At 39.3% G+C, this 22,228-nt stretch overlaps 2 protein-coding genes across 3 annotated transcripts in view; one reads left to right on the plus strand and one right to left on the minus strand.

The window, feature by feature from the left end:
* The window catches only part of LOC139962409 (protein mago nashi homolog), a 183,793-nt gene that overhangs the window by 137,589 nt on the left and 23,976 nt on the right, over nucleotides 1-22,228 (plus strand). The window lies entirely within an intron of this gene.
* The window catches only part of LOC139962894 (probable methyltransferase-like protein 24), a 40,582-nt gene that overhangs the window by 6,931 nt on the left and 11,423 nt on the right, over nucleotides 1-22,228 (minus strand). For both annotated transcript variants that reach the window (XM_071963282.1, XM_071963281.1), the window contains exon 2: nucleotides 11,324-11,792. In XM_071963282.1, the coding sequence (XP_071819383.1) occupies nucleotides 11,324-11,758 (435 nt within the window). In that variant the 5' untranslated portion in view covers nucleotides 11,759-11,792. The remainder of the gene's footprint in view (nucleotides 1-11,323; nucleotides 11,793-22,228) is intronic.

The raw sequence follows: 22,228 nt of genomic DNA on the forward strand, positions 1-22,228 counted from the left end.
ATTCAGACGTTTCTCATGGGTTTTAAATTGACGTTATGAAAGTATCTTGCACGTACGAGACAATCTTTCAAAAGAGTATTAGTTGTTAAAGTCCTTTCAACGGAGTCTGGAAGAAGTCAAGTTGTGAACACAACAGGCTTCTTTAAAACGGTTCTGTAATTGTGCAAAGCGATTTCGTGGCATTTCTTAAAGCGTCATGTGGCAACTATAACTATTTGTCTACCGTGAAATTATTTTCATTTAACACCGTCCCTTTATTCCCGGTATACCGGAATACCGATACTGTATGGAGCATTAGAGGGAGCAATTGTTTTGCTACTTTAACTAAGACTGCTGAACATATATACCTCACTGAGACAAAGTTGTCTAGTTTAAATCACACCATGGCAACAAGTAGTTCTTCGTAAATAAAATTAACAGACATATCTCGGCTAAAACAGACGCTTGATACCACTTCCAATGAAAAAAACAGTTGTATTGCTTAATTTTAGCTGTTCGTTCCAAATTCAATATAAAAACATTGAGGAACGTATCTGTTTGTGTGCATGTGTCTGCGATATAACATATAACTTTAAATACTTGTCAACAGACAACAATATATATAACAGGGAGTTGCTGTTCAGAAATACCTGTGTATATCTCATGTTAACAATGCATGTTTTTGTCTCACAACAAAGGTCTTTTTTTACAAATAAAATGTTCAGTATACCATGATATTGAAGGTACCACATACTGGTTCTTTCAAAATATATAGATATACATTTATATTGTTTTTGATGAAAAAAAAAATGGTTCAATTCCCGACTTAAGTTCACTTGGCATCCCGCTGAGAATTTCGGGTGGTTCTTGTAGGGACGAGCCAGTCATCTCTATGACTCAGCCTTAAGATATTGACAAAACCATACGTGATATTCTTCATAACCTAAAATTTAAAGCATCTGAATTTGTCATATTTTATTGACAAATTTGTCGAAATTATATTTGCTTAGTATAATGGGAACCATATACAGACAAACAGAATATGAATGTACGATGGGACTAACGATTGGTATTATTTAGAGTTATCATATTGTTTTAATTAAAGAATTAATTAATCAACATTGTAAATAGAAGACGTGCAGGTGCACGGCTTTTGTAAATGTTGCATGCATTACAATACTAAATGGGGGTATCACAGAGATGCACCCCCAAGTATAATGATGGCAGAACCCCACTCCGCGTCTTCCCAACCCCCTCGTGCCCCCTCCACACAAACACACAACGCCCTTCCCCGCGAATATCACCTCCACGTTTTCTTTTATAACGAAATGCTTGCTTCGATTCTGAGAAATGAGTTTTTCCACCAAATGGCATTATTTGTTCATGAAAGAGAAATATATTCCACATGGTTAGGGAAATACCCCAATCCCAATAAATTGTCCTTTAATGGAGTTATGGTTGATTTAATGTATAACATACAACTGACTAACCTATCCTTTACTACACAGAGTGTATCACAGTATGTGGTCTGTCGTGACGTCATGGCATCAAAAGCTGTATCGTTTCTATTACTTATTATCTTCTTGTTGATATTTACTTGAAAGTGAAACATTAGAAATGTTTCTCTATCGCTGCCAATTGCCTCTGTATTTAGCCTACTTGCACATAATTATGCAACATATTTTGTATAAATATTAGCCTATATTATCCTCTGTGAATAAATCATTTAAATATTACAAAGGTAATTGAAACTTAAGTATTTTAAATTTAATTGCCTCGATGACATCATTCTCTCTGCTATTACCAGGTGCATTCACAAAACATCACCAAATTGAGAAAGAAATATGCATAGTCTTCCCGATACAAAATGCTACAAGAATGTGTTTTCGACCTATAAAAATGCAGAAAAATTGCCATCAATTGCCATCAATTATGCCAAGCATTCTACTTCAGCCCATCGGAATATAACTTTAACTATATAGAGTAGTCTGTCATGTTGAAAGATATGATATAAATGTTATGGCATATATATGTTAGGTATGACCGGCTCATCAAAAGAAAATTCTAAGACTGGAGGTTTACCGCCCAGCGGGCGTTATTATGATAACATAAATGATTTTACAACCCTATCGGTGTGTGATCGATTGAAACGATTTAACATGATACTTATGCTGTTTATGCACAATCTATTCCTTAAGGTATCTTCATAACGCATCGGTGCTTTTTTATCATGAAAATTGTTCTTGGTGGAGTTTTTGGCCTTTACGGTGAGCGTAAAATTTCATCTAGAGGCTATAAAAGATAATAACTTTACATGTAAAGAGAGAACAAGAAAATAATAAAACCTAAGATACTGTTTTAAAATATCGGTTTTAAGTATAGCCCAAGTCCATATCTTGTGACGTGATACCGACAGGTAACTAAGCAAACTCTAATATACGCGTCTTCGTTAACCTGCGTTCCTGGATCGGGTTATAGCAAACCCTATAAGTCTGCAACGTGCGGCAATTTGCAGAGTTGCAGGCACGCAGTTGGGACAATTTTCTAATGCTAGTACTAATATATGGTTCAATAGTTATATTGACAGTATGAACATAAATCTTGCAATGTTTGAAGTTAAAACAACAAACGATAATATGAAGGTATGAATATTCATTAAATATCCTGTCGTGCCTTTTCGTACAAAGAAAACCTTTTTATCCCCATGGAGACGGAAGAACGAAGACACACTTTAGCTGTTGAATATTCATGAAGGTTCTCTTCAGGAATGAAGATCGCTATTACTAAAATATACTGTGCAATTGTATTTCAAATCCCATCATGCACCGGGTGAGAATAAGATTACGTAGACCCTTCTCATTCATTCATTTCTGTATATTTGCATCTCAGAATTATCAGGAAAATGATCATTCTGAACATGTTTTAAGCTATAACCAAGATGACTCTTTAAACTATTAGTAATAACTTTTGCATGCCGTTCTCCAATACTTCGATACATAATTATTCTACCATTTCCTCCAAACATTTTTCGGCGTCTTTCAAATTTTAAACATCTGTAAGTAATAGAGGGAAGTATTGACTGATATTTGAATTTCTTGGGACGAAATTTAAAACTTGTTGAATGACTCGTATCAGGATTATCGTAAAGTGACCTAAGATTTTTGATGCATAAATTCTTGCAATAGAGGCCACTTTTAGGAATCAATCTTTCTGTTGCTGAGAGATTCCGTGTGACCACTGTAGAAATGCAAGTATGCTTGTAACTCGGAGACAGTAAACTTGATTCACAGTGTTTAGGCTTTGCACTAGAGGCTTTTATATGACACTCTGGTTAGGCCGCACCCTTCTTCTTTTCTTCGGTGGGTGAGGGAGAGGGGGGGGGGGGGCGGTGGGCAGAGGATAATGTCATTACATAGTCGACAAGTCCATCTTGTCTTACACATCCAGTTGTCGTGTGGTGTTCATGCATATTCATAGAAGTTGTTTTAACCCTGCACTAAACGCAACACTACATTCAAACTTGAAATGGTACAAGGGGTCTTCATTTGGGAGTTTAATTCAAAGAACATCGTCATAGTTAAAAACGGAACATAAGGGGGGGGGGGAGGGGAAACCGATCTGTCACATGCCCCTGCCTTGTGAACGTCTCAACTGCTTGATGGCGACCAGCCTGCAAATGACGTAAATTGGATTAAGATTTACAACGGTCTCCGTGTTATAGGTTACAGGTTAATAAATCACAGATGTCGACTGGTATTTATTAACTTATTGTGTATAGCGACCATGTTTGTCCGGTATGGTTTCTTGATTTATGTTATGTAGGTGATAAATCTTTACCCACCGTATAGGCACATAGGGTCATCCATTTGTATAAAACTCGGAGTGTTACTTCTTTTTCAGTAAAATTGTAAGTAAAATAAGTTTAAAGTTGATAGAAAAAACTCCCTAAGAGTTTTCAACGGATTACCCTGATCAAAGGATTAACGGATTACACTGATTAAAGGATTACAATGAAATATAATCAGTTTGATTGAATAAGTTCACTCTTTTGAATTAAGAAGGATAATATACAAATACATACATATATGTATATGCTTAAATTGGTGTCAATGACCGCCATTTAAAAGCTTGACGTCAAAACATGACGAGTTAATTAGTATACATTTTATTAGAACAAGAGTTAATGAGATAAACAAACAAGCCACCCGTTGATCATTGAGTGACCCAGAATGAGAAGGCCCCTATATTCAATCAATAACATATGGATAAAATATGTTACTTTGGGAGACTAAAGGTCAATAGAATAATAGTCTAGCAATTAGCTAGGATAAGTTACATTGAGATCCTTCGGAAGCTCCAGAAAAAAATGGTATTTAAAATCGATGGCCCAGAGAGATGAAATTTTGATTGGAATTTAATTGGAAGTTTGGCCTTCCCTTGATCCCAATCGCGTATTGTTGAATTTCGATAACAGGATTAATAATAAACAAAAAAGTCTCGCGTAATTGATACTGATGTGATATAGCCTCACCACATGGCGTCACTCTACATGTACGTAGACAAGGGCAGTAAAATGATCAAGTTAATTGGATTCACATCTAGTTATTTTCTGTTTTCATTTCGGGTCACTGTGAAGTCAAGGTTTACATCAAACAAGCTCAAAGCTATATTTTACAGTGTTGGGTCGTATCTTTGTATCAGACTGATCAAGGAATTATTATTGGATATACACCACACTCAGATTTAGTTACAAGTATACGGTAGTCTTCTGCTGCTATTAACGACCAAGTTATGACTTGTTTGATAAAATGTAGACTACAAAGTTGGTGTAACATATCATTTTCATACAGGAGTGTACTATAGAAACCGGAGTCGTCAGGGGAGGGGAGAGTTGGGGGGGGGAGGTACGAAAGAAGGAATTGACCTTTCCCTTCCCAATTACGTAGATAAACACAATTTTTTAGAAACAAAATTTTAGAGCAATTCCTCTTTTTGGTATGCATTTTTTTGGAATGTAAAGCCACTACGAGAGAATAACAAACATATGGAAATATTACAGCTTCTTATAGAAACAGTCCCCCCCCCCCCGCCCCCACTCTCCTCTTCACCTTCTACGCCTACAACCATACAGTTGTGGACCTCATAAACTTCACATAGAGGCTATATGTCCCTTCATTTCTGTAATAATAAGTCGAGCTTGATTAACTTGTTTTCTCAAAAACGGTATAGGCTATAGTAAGCCTATCACATTATCTTACTGAAACAAAATGATGTCAACGCTGTCAACGATGAACCCGATCGAAACACGTGGTAGAAATACTTTGTATAACTGTTTATATGTAGAGCGATAAGCAATAACCATTTATTTGGGTATCTGGACCTGCACCTGTGAAATAATAAACTCTCAACAGGGTCAGAGCGTTGTCAGACAACACCCAAAGATTTCCTTATTTTCTTATTTACATTTGGTAAATGTATTACCATGACCCTACAAAGGACGAAGAACCATGCAATATAGCTTCATAACATCCTGAATTCCTGATGTATATTGCTCTATCAATCATCATTTCCTTTCAGTTTTTCGATTAATTATTACTCCATTTTCTTGTCTCGGATTTTGTAAAGCTAAACATGTATATATGGTTGTCAACTAGTACGAGTATATGCGCTACTATGATATGACGTTTATAGGTAAATGTATAACGAATACAATTTATAGCTTTAAGCATGTACCAGTATAGGGAGGTGAATGTTTCCAAGACGTAGTGTAAATACAATAAACCCCTCCAATCGTAATAGAACAGTCGTAAAATGGCCTATTGCCAGATTACTTTTCATCTCATGGACATAGTACATAGTACATAATACACAACACATACATATACATCTTTTACTCGTATCAAAGTGTAAGGTTTTTGTTGTCTTCGTGTCTGATCATTATGATCGGTTCCATATTTGAAACGATTTCATCTGTTTCGCGGTAACATGAAATTGAAATGGGCGGTGACTACCCGGACCATATATACCTGATTACAACTGTGATATGGTTATGTCTTTATAGAGGTCAGACAACTGTGGACAAGTTTTAAAGTTAACTTCTTCAATGTACAATTGGGTTAGTCCATTTACAAAGACATTTCATTACCTTAAAATAGCAAGGTCAAGATGGGTTTAATGGTAATTAAAATATACCCTCAAGTATATTCTAAATATCTGAAACAAATATGTACCTTTCAGTAAAAAAATATGTAGGCTATATATTAACCACAAGTAATATAATATACAAACCGTACACTAGACTTTGAACCTGCAATATTAATCTCACTATCAATAAACCTCAAGAAACCCCGAGGTCGTCCTAGACTTAAAAGTCAACAATAGTCACAGTGAAAAAAAACACCAAAATTGACCGTAAGCGGTAAAGCGTGGAAGACAATGCGTCCTGCAGTGAATATTTTGAGAGTCAGGTGTGAAATACGGTAACCCTTGTCGTGTCCAATTACTGGTAGGTCATATCGCTACATTCTTGATATAAAGATGTGGCAAATATGATCTCGCTGTGCAAAAGTTTATTTTTAGTACTTTTGGTGCGTCACCGCCATATTCTATATACATATATATTTAAATATTTATGTAGTTCCAATATGGTACTGTTTTCCGCAGGGCACCTCCCATGGATCAATATGTGGTCATGCATTAGGTGGCAAAAACTGGTTCTAACCGTCCTCTCCAAATCCTCACCCCCCCCCCCCCACACTCGCTTTTGTCCTTCTCTTCCCTTTTGAAATAGAATGTGGAAATTTTCATACTACGAAAAGTCACCGACAAAATCACTGGCTGGTTAGGTTCATCTTTGTGTTTCGTTTTAAAATCTGAAAGTTTACGACGTCGGTGTGGGTGCGTTATGATACATAAATACATCATAAAACGGTATGTCATACCATGTAACACTCAGTGGCGGAGCTATAAAGATATTGGTCGGGGGGGGGGTAATATTCATAACGCACTATGTTAACCCATTGATGACGTGAACTGGCTTGTCCAAATGAAGATAAACGATTATTTAAATTTACACAACCGGGGCCCAAGTATGACTATCCAGTAATAATTACGCAAGGATGGATTTTATAAGTTATTATTTTTTATAATAGGTATCGCAACGGCATCACTATATTAGAAGGTATAGTCTACTTCGAAAGAAATTGCCCCACAGTTTCAACCGTATTTATCAAGATATGTAAATATATATATGCATGTTGCTGGGAAACGGAAAGTTTGAGACATTGCAAAGGCTAGAAAATGTTTGAATTAGAGACGTTTATTTCACAATTGGTAAGAATTTCCAGTTCGAAATCGTAAGTGCGTCAAAATTGAACACCCGCATTCTACAAAAGAAATGGGGCAAGCCTCAATTACGCCACCTTGTAGCGCGAAGTGCATCACTTTATGTTGAACACGTGTGATTATCGATGGGTTGTTTTGATGATTTTTGGCTATCGAAGCCGGTGCTTGACTTTTTTCGATCATCAAATCCAGGCTTTCCTTAGTTGCTTCCGAAACTTAAATATCCGGAAGAAATTAGACCACTTAATTGGAGAATATAGGAAAACATATGGGATCTTATGTTATGTTAGTTTATCAGCTCTTGTCGACAATATAATAGACTAACAATGATAGGATAACATGAAAAAATAATCGTTCAAATGATACTCCTCAGTTTAAACCACTTAAATATAGGAAGAGTTAATACACAAAAGAATAACATGCCAAACATGACTTGTACGTTATAAGTATAGAAGACATGTGAAGTATGAGTCATCTAATGATATCCTCTCCCTTTCCTGCTCAATCGTGCCAAACCTTATACAAACTATCCCAGCCACTGCCCCAGCCTATTCGACTCCAATATACCTGCTATGCTTAGGCCGAAAATATACATGCAGAAACAATGATAGGGAACTATCTGCTCAATTTCGAGGGAATATATCACTGCACCAGACCTAACACTGTCAGGACCACAGCCCCAGGTATTGTTTTTTTTTTGGTGACCACTATCTACATTCAGTTTCTTCTCTTAAAATTGTTAATTCTATGATTTTTGTTATTATTTTTATTTATATAATTTTATTATTGTCATCTTTAAAGACGGTAGTCCTTCTCAGTGCAGAAGCACTGCTATATTGCTCCCCCCCCCCCCCCTCAACTTCCTCATAACCCTCTGCTATATCTCAATGTTACTTATACTGTTCATGTAATATAGATATAATGTGTATAAACTCTAGAAGATGTGTATTGGAATGACTTTAATCCCCTAATCCACTTTCTGTACATCCTTTCCCATCATTAAACATATAGCATGTGACTGAAGTTTCCTGAAGTGAAGTAACAACAACTCATTTTGAAGGTCATGCTTTCCTTTTTCTTTAATAGCCATTATTAAAGGTATCGTTACATTGAGAAGGTGTACGGTAGGCCTTAGAAGCATTGCAATACGTACAGTTTTTCAATGTGTTGCTTTCCCGTCCATATTTAATCGTTGTGTCCTCGTACAACCATGCAAATATTGTCACCCTGCATTTATTATAGTTAAGTAGTACATATATTGGTTGAATGAACTTGATGTGCACTTAGTGCCAGACGTTTAGTACCAATCAAAACGGTATGAGTTCAAGTGGAATTGCCCTCGTTATGATGGCGAATACAAGTAAAATGCTATAAAAACGTTAACGAGTACGTAATCTTGCACTAGTACAGTAACTATACTAAATTTCAATAACAATAACAAAGCCCAGAGTACGAATACAAATATATGAGGACGAGAAGAGTATAGAGGCAATTAGCTTGGAATACGAATATCCACGAGAAGACTTACTACAAGTCGGCTGAGTTTTGACCATGTCATTGTGCGAGGTCAAGAAATGTCAAGGGCGTTTTAAGATCACCTGAGGTTTTCGGATCAGAGGTTAAGAAAGAACTGGACTCGTGGATTTACAGCAATAATATAAAGAGGCGAAAAGGAATAAACACAAATTAACATCAACAGGGCATCGTCATATGTAGCTGGGCCACACACTCGACATCATCACAGTCGTAAAGCACCGGAAATAACTGATAGCTTCTTCCACTCAGGAAGCTGCTATGGTAACTTAGAACTATCAGGAAAATACTTCTCTTGAAGCACAGCACTACATGTACACATACACAACCTGTCTTGAGTGACAATTTCTCGTGATATGTTATGTACATAGTGCATGTCGTACGAAAATGTTCTCTTAGGCAGAGGGATCAACCTGGATAGGAGTCAAGTATGTTCCTATATATAACAGTAGAACAACTACTACATCCCGCCCGCCCCTCCTCACCTGCCCGATGTCATTGACACGTTTGTAAATAGAACATGTTCTACCTGTTGGATATATAAAGGCAATTTCTATTCTTCATATATATGTATTTGCAATTAACGACTAGTTATAAAACAAAACACAATGGCAGTAACTAATAATAACCTGAATTGTTTCCCAAGGGTCGATTGTTAACACATATTGTCTACAAAGCTTAGTCAACTCATCGACAATTAACACTCGAATGGATGTATTTTATCTTTTAGATAAATTTCGAAGCTCATCTGCTCATACAATCTCCTGGCTGACACGTCCCAAGGTCAAATGAGGTCGAATTTGTCATGACCTAGTTGGATGGGATAGATATTCCGAAGGATTAACTTCCGATTAAGAGATTCTATAGCGGATGGACGGAGGATATAACTATTGCTCCAATTAGGTCTTCGTTGATGATTTTTTTGCTCGTCAAATATAGAAACGATTCACCGTGTAAATCGCTCACATTTGATACTTTGAAACAACATTATATTAATCTTTTTATTCCTTTTCATGTGTCTGCAATGTTGACTCATCATGTAACTCGCTCACATATGGTACTTTAAAACAATATTTTACTAATCCTGTTTTCCTCTTCATGTGTCTGCAATGTGGGTCACGTTTTTTAAGTTGATGAATGTCCCTAACTTCCTAAGATTCCTTCCAACATTTGATCCTGGCGTATTTACAAGGATGTATAAGCCTGTCTGTCTGTCTTATATTTCATATTACTCATCTGTCCTGTAGTTTTAGTTCTCAATGCTTTAATATTACACTCCAGTATCACTTTTGACATCCGACCAGAGAATGCGTCAATAATCGTCTGAGTTGGATTGAGGCAATCATTGATCTCTAGATTATGGTATATGTGTCATATACTCTCATACGAATAATATCTGAAATTCGACTTGTGTGTGTGGTTTGTCATGTGTGTGTGTGTGTATCTGTAAGCACTGTTACGTCACAAAGAACTCTGTCTCCGTGGATGGGTAAGGAAAGGAACACACATATGACAAATCTCCATTCTATAAGTTCATCCCAATCGATTCAAATTTCAAACTCAACTTTTGTGAGGATCAGTTCATGGATAGTGACGAGAAAGTGCTGATTGATAAACTTATATGATCACAATCCCTCACTGATTGCAATATAATAATCCACAAAATGCCAGAAATGTTAACGAATATGCTACCATAGTAACTAACGACTGGCAATTACTAGTATAAACCTATCAATTATCACCAGTAATCGTTTGTGTTGAAAGAACGACTGTTTGACAAAGGCTACGTGTGAGTAACGCACATCTTTGTTATGCTGTTCGGATGCAATCACCGATCTATGAATTAGGAAGTTTGTACACTTATTCTAGAGATCAAGATTTACAACACATCACGACCAGAAGGCATTGAGAAACTTCTAGTGGCATCTCAAGAATATGAGGTCACCAATAGTATGGAGAGAGACAACATATGAGTTTTAACATGTCCCTTAATTTGATCAATCTTAAAAGTAATTAGAATTTATGGCATTTGAAAGATATGACACAGACAGAAGATACGGGATACAAAAACCTTAGACGATATATGTTGGCATTGGCAACACTTCTAGTGAAGACACCGTGAGAAATAATTACGAGTCAGTAATGGCATACGCTAACACAGTTACTGTGTAGAAGTGGTTTCCAGAGTCTACTCCCCAAATGGACCATCCATCCTCAAATCGAATCCGTCACAGATTTTATTTCGAACCGAGACGAGTGGTTCCGAAATCGGTTATAGTCAAGATATTCTTGGTACTATTTCCGGTCAAGTCGCGATTTTCGTTAAGTTTGGAATGAAACACAGACAACTGAAAGCAGAAGTAGGTCTGTACTATACATTAAGTGACCAAATATATAGCCTAATGGAACACAATCAAAGGCTTCTTAAGGAGAGATTACTTAGATCCTCCAATAAGACGTTACTCACCTTGACAGTTGCGAAGATATCATCTTCTTCCTCCGTCTCGAACACTTTCCTGAAAGAGTCATCTGCCGACAGTAAGCTTTTCTTTCCTAGAATTAGACGATGTGGACCCCCGAGACCTACGGGAGGAGGAATAGGTTTCTCATCGTCAATGTTGGTATCATCAATATAAAACAGTTCTGTGTCTTCCTCTTTTCCTTCGTGAACTCCATACCAAGCAAATGTTTCTCCTCCTCCTCCCTCTCCTTGTTCGAGTCCAGTTCTTCTTCTAAAGGGTCTACTTCTCTTTTTACCCCAAGAGAAGTTTCCCGAAACTTGTATTTGAATATGAACGAGTACTACGGCGAGGAGAAATGTAACAGTGATGCATCTCGTGAAGGACTTGGTGCGGTTTCTACCCGTAAACCAAAGAAGTCGGTTGATTCTCCGAAGAATCATTGTTCACTGTGATGATGGTCTTCATGACACACGTCTAAACAGCAAAGAGACAAAAGACAAAGTTGATTTTTAATATGACGGGTACTTGCATTAGTCACATCAAAAACTGAGAAGTATCAATACATCTGTATTATTTCGATCCAAACAGGAAATCATAAAACAATCCAATTGATAAATGTGATCTCAACAATCATGTCATTCGTCTAAGAGAAAGATAAATTTATTCTTTTTGTTATTTACCGGATTCTACACACAATATTTCACATTAATAACGAAATTCGGTTACATATCTTCACCAAGTGTTCCGTTAATTTCCTTTTCATAGACGGGCTTGATATTTAATCATGTGTTTAGGACTGTAATCTAAGCCCATCGGAAATTTTATTAGCCCTAGTACTTCCTCACTAGTCATGTTCTATTATGTAGTCACATTTTGAAATGAGTCAATCGGTCTGCGGCTCCAGAGGCAGGCGGCATATAAAACCTGTGTTTGCACAAATTACAGAAGTCATAGCAGAGTTAACCATTGTATGTAGTTAACTTGCTACTTATTGAAATGTCCAGACTCTACTTTCCACAATATATATGACACTGGGAAGGTTTACAACCATTGACATCGGTCAAATATTGTACGAACGGAATTCGATGTGTCGTTCCACCTTAATTGACTACCTGTATGTGCTGATGCTATCAGGGTATATCACCGACAATACTTTACAGATTGTTAGACGTTTGTGTAGGTAATTGCTTCATAAAGAGTTCGACCTTTTCCATAAGAACTGGTGACTTTTCAAGACTTTCAAATCTATCAGTGTAGCTATACAATTCACGAGAAATGTCAATTTGTAACTGAATTGGAAGGATGCGTCACTTTAATGTACGGAAAATAAAATAATTGGCGGGCTCAACATCACACACAACATTATATAACTTCTCATATTGAACGATCATGTACTAGATGGATACATAACTAGAATCAGATGGGAGGTATACGGAAGCAAATTTAAGGTTACACGAATTTAAGGATACCCTACAGCATGCACCTGGCTGCATCATTTATTAATGTCATGATTGGTCTATAAGCCATTATAGTCAGGTGGCTTAGCAACAATTTTCAGGCTTAACGTTACAGGCTGGACAAAAGTACCAAATTTGGCATGGAGTTTCTTTTTGACCTATCTATTGATTTTATCCGTGGAACCCACTTGATCGGCTCCGATTTTCCAAGATGGCGGCCAAAATCCAAGATGGCCGCCAGAAAAAAAAGGAAATGTCATATATCTGGCTGTAAAAATCGGAGACGAACAAATGAGGGGTCAATTAAGGTGTTTCCGTGGTTACTGAAACAGATGATGGTCATGGCATGTTGCTCGAGTAACCCACTTCCAAGATGGTGGCCAAAATCCAAGATGGCCGCCAGAAAAATGGAAATGTCATATATCTGGCTGTAAAAATCGGAGATGAACAAATGAGGGGTCATTCAGATGTTTCCGGGGTCACTGAAACAGATGATGGCCATGGCATGTTGCTCGAGTAACCCACTTCCAAGATGGCGGCCAAAATCCAAGATGGCCGCCAGAAAAAAGGAAATGTCATATATCTGGCTGTAAAAATCGGAGATGAACAAATGAGGGGTCAATAAAGGTGTTTCCGGGGTCACTGAAACAGATGATGGCCATGGCATGTTGCTTGGGTAACCCACTTCCAAGATGGCGGCCAGAATCTAAGATGGTCACCTGGAAAAAAAGGAAATTTCATCTATATTCATTTCCCAGACCCCTGTGCCCTTTACTGATTGGGACCATCAAACCTTCCGTCCTCAAACGTGTCAATGAAACCAGGCTAACACCCTGACTATATGTTATGGCTGGTATTCTAATTGTGTCACTTTGGCTCAGGAAGCCACTTAGGACTTATTGGGGAACTTTGAGGTGTGATCGACCGTGGATAGACACTGTCGCAAAGCCCGTTATTATATGGGAGTAACGAGTGTCATGTAAGACTGATTACATTGAGTCAACTATATAATAGGGTAACTTCACGGAATACCGACCAAATGTGAATACCGACTCATTGGAAGATTTTGTACGATTGTGCACCCTTCATAAACACAACGTCAATTCTGCTAACTTGACTTGATCGAGTTTGTTAAAGTTCGTGATTTGCCATGTGCACTGGTCTCCTTGGACCAGGAGAAGGCCATTGACATGGTAGAACACGACTTTCTGTTCAGAACCTTAGAGTCCTTCGGATTGAACTCAGTGTTTATTCGTTGGGTCATGTTACTAAATAAGGACGTCACGAGCATGGTCACTGTTAACGAATTAACTTCTGGTCCCTTCCCGGTTCGAAGGTTCGAGTCCATCAGGGTTGTCCCCTCTCCCCGTTGTTGTATGTTCTCTTCAGCAAAACGCTTAGTACCTCGCTGGACAGATGCTTAGGGTTTCGACCCTTCAATGTACCGGGTGGGGCTAGAGTTACAAGCGTGCAATATGCCGATGACGTCACTTGTATTTTGTCAGACCTCGCCTCCTTCAAGCCTTTATTGAAGGTTTTGGCCACCAAGCTTCCAAGCGGCTACTGGTGCCAGACTTAGCTAGTCCAAGACCAAAGGGCTGCGTTTAGGAGGTTGGCGCGGCCAATCCCTCCCGTTCGATGCTAGTCAGATGTCATGATCAGGGTAAATGGCATCTGGCTAGGTTATGGTGCCCCCAAGGCCACCACTTAGGCCGAGAAGGCTGATCAGGTGGGGCACGGCTCGACACTTTTAGTCGGAGGTGGCTCTCCCTCCCTGGGAAGGTTACAGTTGTTAATCGTTTTATCGTTCCTCTCCCTTGGTATCCTGGTACGGTGATCGCTGCACCGGATCATGCCTTGGTGAGATTGGAGAGGATCATTTTTTATTTCATTTGGGGAAAGCGCAAACCAAACCTTGTCAAAAGGATCGTTCTGTAAAAGACCCCCTTGACCGGTTGGCTATGGTCCACCTACCATCTAAACTGCGCCTTTTCCTTTGAAAAGGTGTGTTTGTTGCGTTTGAGAATCCTTCGTTTCCCTTTGCCTTTCTTGTTAGGTTCTGGTGTGGGTTTCTTTTTGGCCACCACTGGCCTGGATCCTTTTCCAATAACCGGCCAAATGCGACACGCCCCTCGGGGGTGTATACTCAGATTGGTGACTCACTTCATAGAATCAAAGAGGAGGGCGGGCCAGATGTTCTGCTGAACGTGGCCCCCTCTGTGTTATGTTCAATGCCCGCGCCTGTGTGCCCGTCGGGTTGCCAAACCGCCATCACTACAGATGTGTGGCGGTCTGTGTGTTGTAAGTCACTAGATAGCCGTCTCCGGGACTTGGCATGGAGGATTGCACATGGGGTCCTCATCACTAACCATTTTCGCCTAGTCAGGTGGCGATTAGGTGATGGGATTTGTCAACATGTGGGCTGTGAGGCCATCGAGACTATGCAACACCTTTTGCTGGAGTGTTCCTTTGTCCGGTTGGTGTGGGAATGATGGTTTCACGCCTTCGTTATTGGTGTGATTGGTTGCACACTGTGGGCCATTAGTAGTGATTTTGTTTTGTATGGTTTGTTGCCCTCTGTGCCCAACATAGGTTAGGGATTTGCTGTTGTTGTTTGCCGCTATCATCAGGAGACACATCTGGAACAGCAGTTGCCGCCTAGTTTTTGATGGGGACGTCTGGAGGGCCGAGGCTGTCGTCTCCCTCATGCAAAGTGACATAGGTTGCGCATGGAGGCCGACCACGCACGGCTTCCCGACACTGGCCTTCGTAGACGCTGGCGCAAGCCTGTCGTCTACTATCGGGACGGCGTTCCCCGGATGAAATTTGGAGTGAGTTAGTTGTTAGGTGTGGGGGTTTGTGTGGTCGTTACATAATATATGGGTTGGTGGGGGGATTTTCTGTTTGTGGTTTGCAGTTTGCTTTTTGGGGCTGGTTTGTAGTGATTTATTGTATTGGTTCTGTTGGCCTATGGGTCCATGTCCTTTTCACGTCACGTTAAACGCTACGTTATATACATGTGTGGGTTAGTGGGAGATTTCTTTTTTTGGGTTTTAGTTGGGTTTTTTGTGGTTGTTATACAGACTGGGATTGTTTTTGGTTCTGTTGACCTTTGGTCTGTGTCCGTTTTCTTTGCACGTAAAGAGCACACACGCAAATGCAGCAAGGCAAATCTGCCTTGCACATCTCTTTGTCGATGCAATGTTCATCCAAATAGTGTACATCGACTGTGAACTGTCTGGTAAAGAAACATCGTATTGAAACATTGTACACAGAATTCTCGAATACTTTCAGTATGTACTTAAAGGTCAGTGGAAGTGCTAACTTACATTTTTGAAGGTCACTTTAAGTGCAGCGGATTGATTTGAAACTTACATAGATGAAAAGAGTGTATTTCATAACCCCAAATATCAAAGTTTGAGTTTCAAACTCATTTCGTTACCTAAATATCCGGGTCCGTTGACGTCAAGAGGGACACGAAATGTATGTCGCTATTGAATTTACACAGTACTTGCTGATTTTTCGTTCTTCCATAGATGAAAAGTTCAAGTTAATGTTAACTTCAAATTCAATGAATGCCTGCATCTATATAATGTTCAAAATTCTGTAACGTTTCATTCAAATCAGATTCGCCATTCTTAAGTGGCAGAGTTTTGAAATTGTAAATTATGCATTATCTAATTGCTTCCCCCTTGACGTCACAAAAATATTACGTAATGGTAAATTTGTCTAATTTTCACACTGCATCGACTAAAAGTCTGTCTGGTGGTTGGATTTTCAATACTAATCAGAAGGAATCAGAATCTTCAAAGTCAAGTCTACATTTCCACTGACATTTAACAGTGACAACAAGTGTATTTTCTGTTATATTGGCCGCTATCTTGGTAATAGGTGACCCAAGCAACATGTCATGACCATCATCTGTTTCAGTGACCCCGGAAATACCTGAATTGACCCCTCATTTGTTCATTTCTGATTTTTACAGCCAGATATATGATATTTCCTTTTTTTCTGGCGGCCATCTTGGATTTTGGCCGCCATCTTGAAAATGGGTGGCCCAAGCAACATGCCATGACCATCATCTGTTTCAGCGAACCCCGGAAACACCTGAATTGACCCCTCATTTGTTCATTTCTGATTTTTACAGCCAGATATATGACATTTCCTTTTTTTCTGGCGGCCATTTTGGATTTTGGCCGCCATCTTGAAAAATCGGAACCGATTAAGTGGGTTCCACGGATAAAATCGATAGATAGGTCGAAAAGAAACTCCATGCAAAATTTGGTACTTTTGTCCGGCCGGTAACGTCAAAGTTGCTAAGCCACCTGACTATTAGATGTGAAATGTTTTGATGGCTTACTTGCGATAAATAGCACGAGGTCGTCGTGCAAGTATGAGAGGTATTTCGGTTAGCTACCAATAAACAGAAATACAGTTAGGCAGACCGTGCGTGAGGCAGACTGGTATAAGCTTCCGGTTTGAATCTTAGTTACTATTAACTCGTGCGCGTTTACTGAAATGTATGTACAAGACTGTCTAGGCGGCTATTCTAAATAGGAGACCCTGTCAACAAACTGTTTCTTGATCGTCACAATTCAATTGAACCAAATGATGTTGTATACCTGAGTAGAAGTAAGCATAAGTCTCCCTTTACCTGTACGTATACTTTGTAACATTTCCAAATAACGCTCATATACTGACAAGCTAAAGCGGGTCTTTTTTGCAACGGCTTTTGTTGGTGGTTGATTGTTTTTCAAGGCTACAAGGGAAACTAGTTAGCGAGTGTATTCATTTCAAGGCATTGTGCTTTAATATGTTCTCATATAGGCGCGCCACTGAAACCTTTACTGCACAGACCTAGAACACCATTATGTCATTGAATTTCAGTACCAATTTGTTGGTTCGTTACACATTGCATAGGCCTATAGTTTATTGCACATTGTATGCTATTGAACGTTGAATGTTATTGCATAGTACTTTATATGTTATTGCAGAATATTCTGTCACAACAGATGTTCCATAGCTCGTGTAATTGCAAGACTCCATATGTTCCACGCTTCGTACAGATATATCTAGCTCTGATCTTATTTGCATATAAAATTCTGACCCAAAGTTGTTATTGCAATATATTAGTTAATTACTTACTTGATTAATGAATGAAATTATTTCTATGTCAGAGTACATTTGAGTGGGAGGGTGTATAGGGTAAAAAAAGAAACCGATATGCCCTACTCACTGAGTGGACAGCAAGTGGACCTGTGGGGGTGCGACGAGGGAGTGGGGGGGGGGTGTAATGGAATTGTTGAGTCAATTTCAGACCTGATTCGCAACCATCTAAGAGTTTAATCGAAATGTATAGACAATGTTTTGCTTACAAATCTGTAAGCGATACTTCGGTTCACTGCGATACTTTACGTATTGACTGATATGTTGAGCCACGGTGTACGTTTACAAACCCTCCTGTAACTTGTCGGAAAATTGAATTCAACAGCTCAGCGCCACGGCAATATCCCATTTCAATAGTATCATATCATCTCATATAGCGTCAATTTTTAAAGCCGTCTTTAACTTTCCTCTCCATCTGTCATGAAATTATTAAAATTTGATATCATTTCACGACCTTTATTATAATTGATGTAAATGTTGATGAGCAATAAAAAGTTTTGAATTTTTCAAAAGCACCGATCCAAACTCTTACAGCTCCATTATTTACCTAGGAATTAATTTATGCCCTTCGAGGCAGACGGTTTAATTTGTGTCAAAGATTCTTGGAAAAAAATATTTCCATCCTAGACCGCGAAAAATATGTACATGGCATAACTTAAAAATGCGCACAATTTACAAGAGAGAGGGGTGGAGAGGGAGATAAAGAGAGAGACGGGAGGGAGATTCATAAGTGATAAGCCTATCGTATAATCCCCATTGTCAATGCGGCGAAACACACGATAGACTCCCCGTGATGATTACCGCTGTAGGCGTTAATAGAAAAATGAATACAATTTGATGGTTAGGCCTCTTCACTAGCATGTCTGATTTTAAATGGTATTGACTCGTCAAATTAGTACTGTATACCGGTGTGTAATTGAGTTCACTTGCGAACAGGATCTTGGAATTTTATACGCCTGTAGTTCCAGACATTTATATATATAGTCTGAATCTAGTAACCTCTGTAACGAAACCCAAACTAGGTTTACTACCATATGTCAGGACTTGCTTCTAACTAACCTTTTTTGGAACTGGAGATAAAAAATAAATAAAAAAAAAATCATCGAGGCGGTATTATAATGAGGAAAACACACGTCAAACCACACTATATAATTTTGTTCCCACATCAGTTTTTGTTGTTGTTAAATAATGTTTTCTTCATATGCATGATAGAGTTTTTGAACAAGTCTAATATAATTTTATTCCAGAAACAAAAATTCTATGAACCATTTATGTTTTTCTTCATAATTTGATTATTTTTTTCCAACGTTATATGGGAGGAAGACGTACATCTACATGAAATCGTGAAAACTACCTTCCCCTTCCCCTCACCCTAACTCTCACCCTCATCGTCACTCCACTGCATATCCACATCTGTAGAAAATTTGCCCTACAAAGTAGCAAGGGATCCCCCCCCCCCTCTTCTTTTGTAACGCAAGGCCCTAATTGCGTGTCGTTTCGTACAGCCTACCGTGTGTAAGGCAGAACCGCTTAAAGGGAGTGAAGACTCACGCACAAAGAAACGTCTCATGCCGGTAATCTGACCTAGTTTCTAATAAAGTGTAACAGAAGTGTTAGGCACCACCATCGAACCCAGAAAATACACACACAGCTTGCTACCGTCGGTAATAAGACACTAGTGTACAGTCAGTACATACAGCTACGGTCAATCTCACAACACAATGTACTTAGCAGCGATGGACATCTCAGGTCTAGATAAAAGATAACAAGGTATCACGTTTCATTACTGTCTGCATTTTGTAGCGACAAGAAAAAACTTCACTTGCAAGTAACGGAAAGTTCATTTTTTTCGGAGGGCGGCACGCGGTTTGGGGCGAGTCTTCAATGCCTTTAAGTCTGAAACAGACAGATGAGACTACGTACATTTACTGTAGGTCATTTCGTGGTTACGCTTGTCGTTTTAACTTCCAATTATATTACGAGTTGAATCCATACACGAATTTCACTGACGAGTGCTCTGGTTGTGTACGGTGTCACACATTCTTAACCCCCTGCCCCCCCCCCCCATAACCACAGCTGCTTAGTAAAGCTATATGCTATATATCCTATAGTAAGTTAAAACTGAGTACATTAATAGACAGACGTACGAGTTGATATAAATTAAAGAACTCGTCGACCTCCCCCGACGATAGGCATCCCATAAATTTGCACCGGAACAGACGTACAATATGGCCGTCACCATGGGCGTCAGCAGGTTTCAGAAAGTGAGGGGGACACTATACTATCTAAGCGGAGCGCCACCATTGGTTGGCGCGTAGCGTACCAGAAAATTTTGGGTACATAAGACCCCCTAGATCGCAGGAGACGGCCTTCCTGAGTCGTTTTTAGTTACATCAGAACCAGATCTGTGAGGAGAAATTTTGTTCCCTGGCCTCTTGCTAACTTGAGACACCTCATCATGGGCGTCAGCAGGTTTCAGAAAGTGAGGGGGACACTATACTATCTAAGCGGAGCGCCACCATTGGTTGGCGCGTAGCGTACCAGAAAATTTTGGGTACATAAGACCCCCTAGATCGCAGGAGACGGCCTTCCTGAGTCGTTTTTAGTTACATCAGAACCAGATCTGTGAGGAGAAATTTTGTCTCAAATTCCGACAGAAAGTACTGGTAGAAAGATGCCGTTCTGACACCAAGGGAGACGAATTACACAGCGTCCATCTCAAACGAAATATTGAAAAAGTGGCGCCGTCACCTCCGGGATGAGTGGAGTGGTATATATAATACATGCATGTAGGTGCGAGACGTCAGTTGTTATGTGCCCAGGTACTTTAATAATAATAATCAGAAAAAAGGCACCGCGCGCAGAGCGTGTGTAGCGCCTAGCCGGCACTCAACAATAAAGATCTACCATATCCGGCGAATACATGTAGCCTTAATTACTTAACCCCTACACCCCTATTCGTCCGTCCAGTCCAAGGGACTGGAGGTAGTGATATGAACATAGTAACTTATTACCATCTACCTGTATTTCTTACCTAATCCCTTGGAACCCCGGCATATAAACAACATGTGTGCAAGATTCAATACACTTTCGAATGGTCTCCCCCCCCCCCCCGAACGAATTAAATGGGCAGATTTAGGATATTGGGAGAATGGGAGATAAATGACGGTGCAAGTGATATATAGCAGGGGCCCAGGGAGTCCAGATTCCTTGACCTTAAATAGAAAATCGCGCATATGCATGTGATTTTTTTTAATAACTACTCTGAAAAGTGGGGGGGACAAATGATATGATATCCCCTCCACTTTTGAAAGTGGGGGGGACATGTCCCCCCCGTCCCCCACCTGTTGACGCCCATGGCCGTCACAATTGAAATGCACTTCCATATAGCGTTTGATGTAAGGAGTTTAGCCATAGATGTCGTCTATATACACCAGCCAGTTATGTTCAGAAACTTTGCATTGATATAGAGCAGTAATGAGTATGACACAGTTACTTGTCCCAACCCCCCTTCTCTCATCCTAACCTGACTCTAAAATGTTACTTATAAGGAATTGCATGGAATGAACAATTAACATGTTTCAATGATTTAAAAAAAAAGAAATCAACAACATTGGATTGGGCATTTTTGAGATTTTTTTCCGGAAAAGAAGTACTGGGGTAGTGGTGCACCTGATCCCTAAGTCTCTTCCCCCCCCCCCTCGGATCCGCTGCCCCTATTACGTCCCGGTGTTGTGTGACAGAAACAACTATAACAACTGTATTTGCATACAAATACGTGTCATTGTAGTGCGCAAAGTTAGTCTATTCAGCTGCCATTCACCAGCCAGCCATGTGGATGATAGAGCGGGCTAATAATCCCAATATTGCAGCGCGCATGCGCACTACAATAATAATTAAAATATCATGGACCTCTCTGCAGGCCCTCCATGAATATCTTCAAGTTTTGTTTCAGTCATTGCAATATGTCTGTAAATCCCATTTCCACTTGATCAAACTATGCAAGTACCACCCGTAACCCAAGATCAAGGTTATTAGATTCATCTCCAATAGTCCATGCAGACGGGGTTTAACCAGATTCCGTTTGCAACTTAACCTCTGAATCGATTCTGACTCTTTCATTCGGTGTTAATGGAAAAGACAGCCCACTAAATCATCCCTCTTGTCTAGGTAATATAAGTGTTCTAATAATAATTCTATTTGCTAAAAAATTGGGTCTCTAGATATTAAACTAAACAACAGAGATATTTCTTCTCGAAATTGATTCCCATATCTGATTTCAATGAC

This window comes from Apostichopus japonicus, chromosome 21 (assembly GCF_037975245.1).
Source record: "Apostichopus japonicus isolate 1M-3 chromosome 21, ASM3797524v1, whole genome shotgun sequence".
Classification (NCBI taxonomy): Eukaryota; Metazoa; Echinodermata; class Holothuroidea; order Aspidochirotida; family Stichopodidae; genus Apostichopus; species Apostichopus japonicus.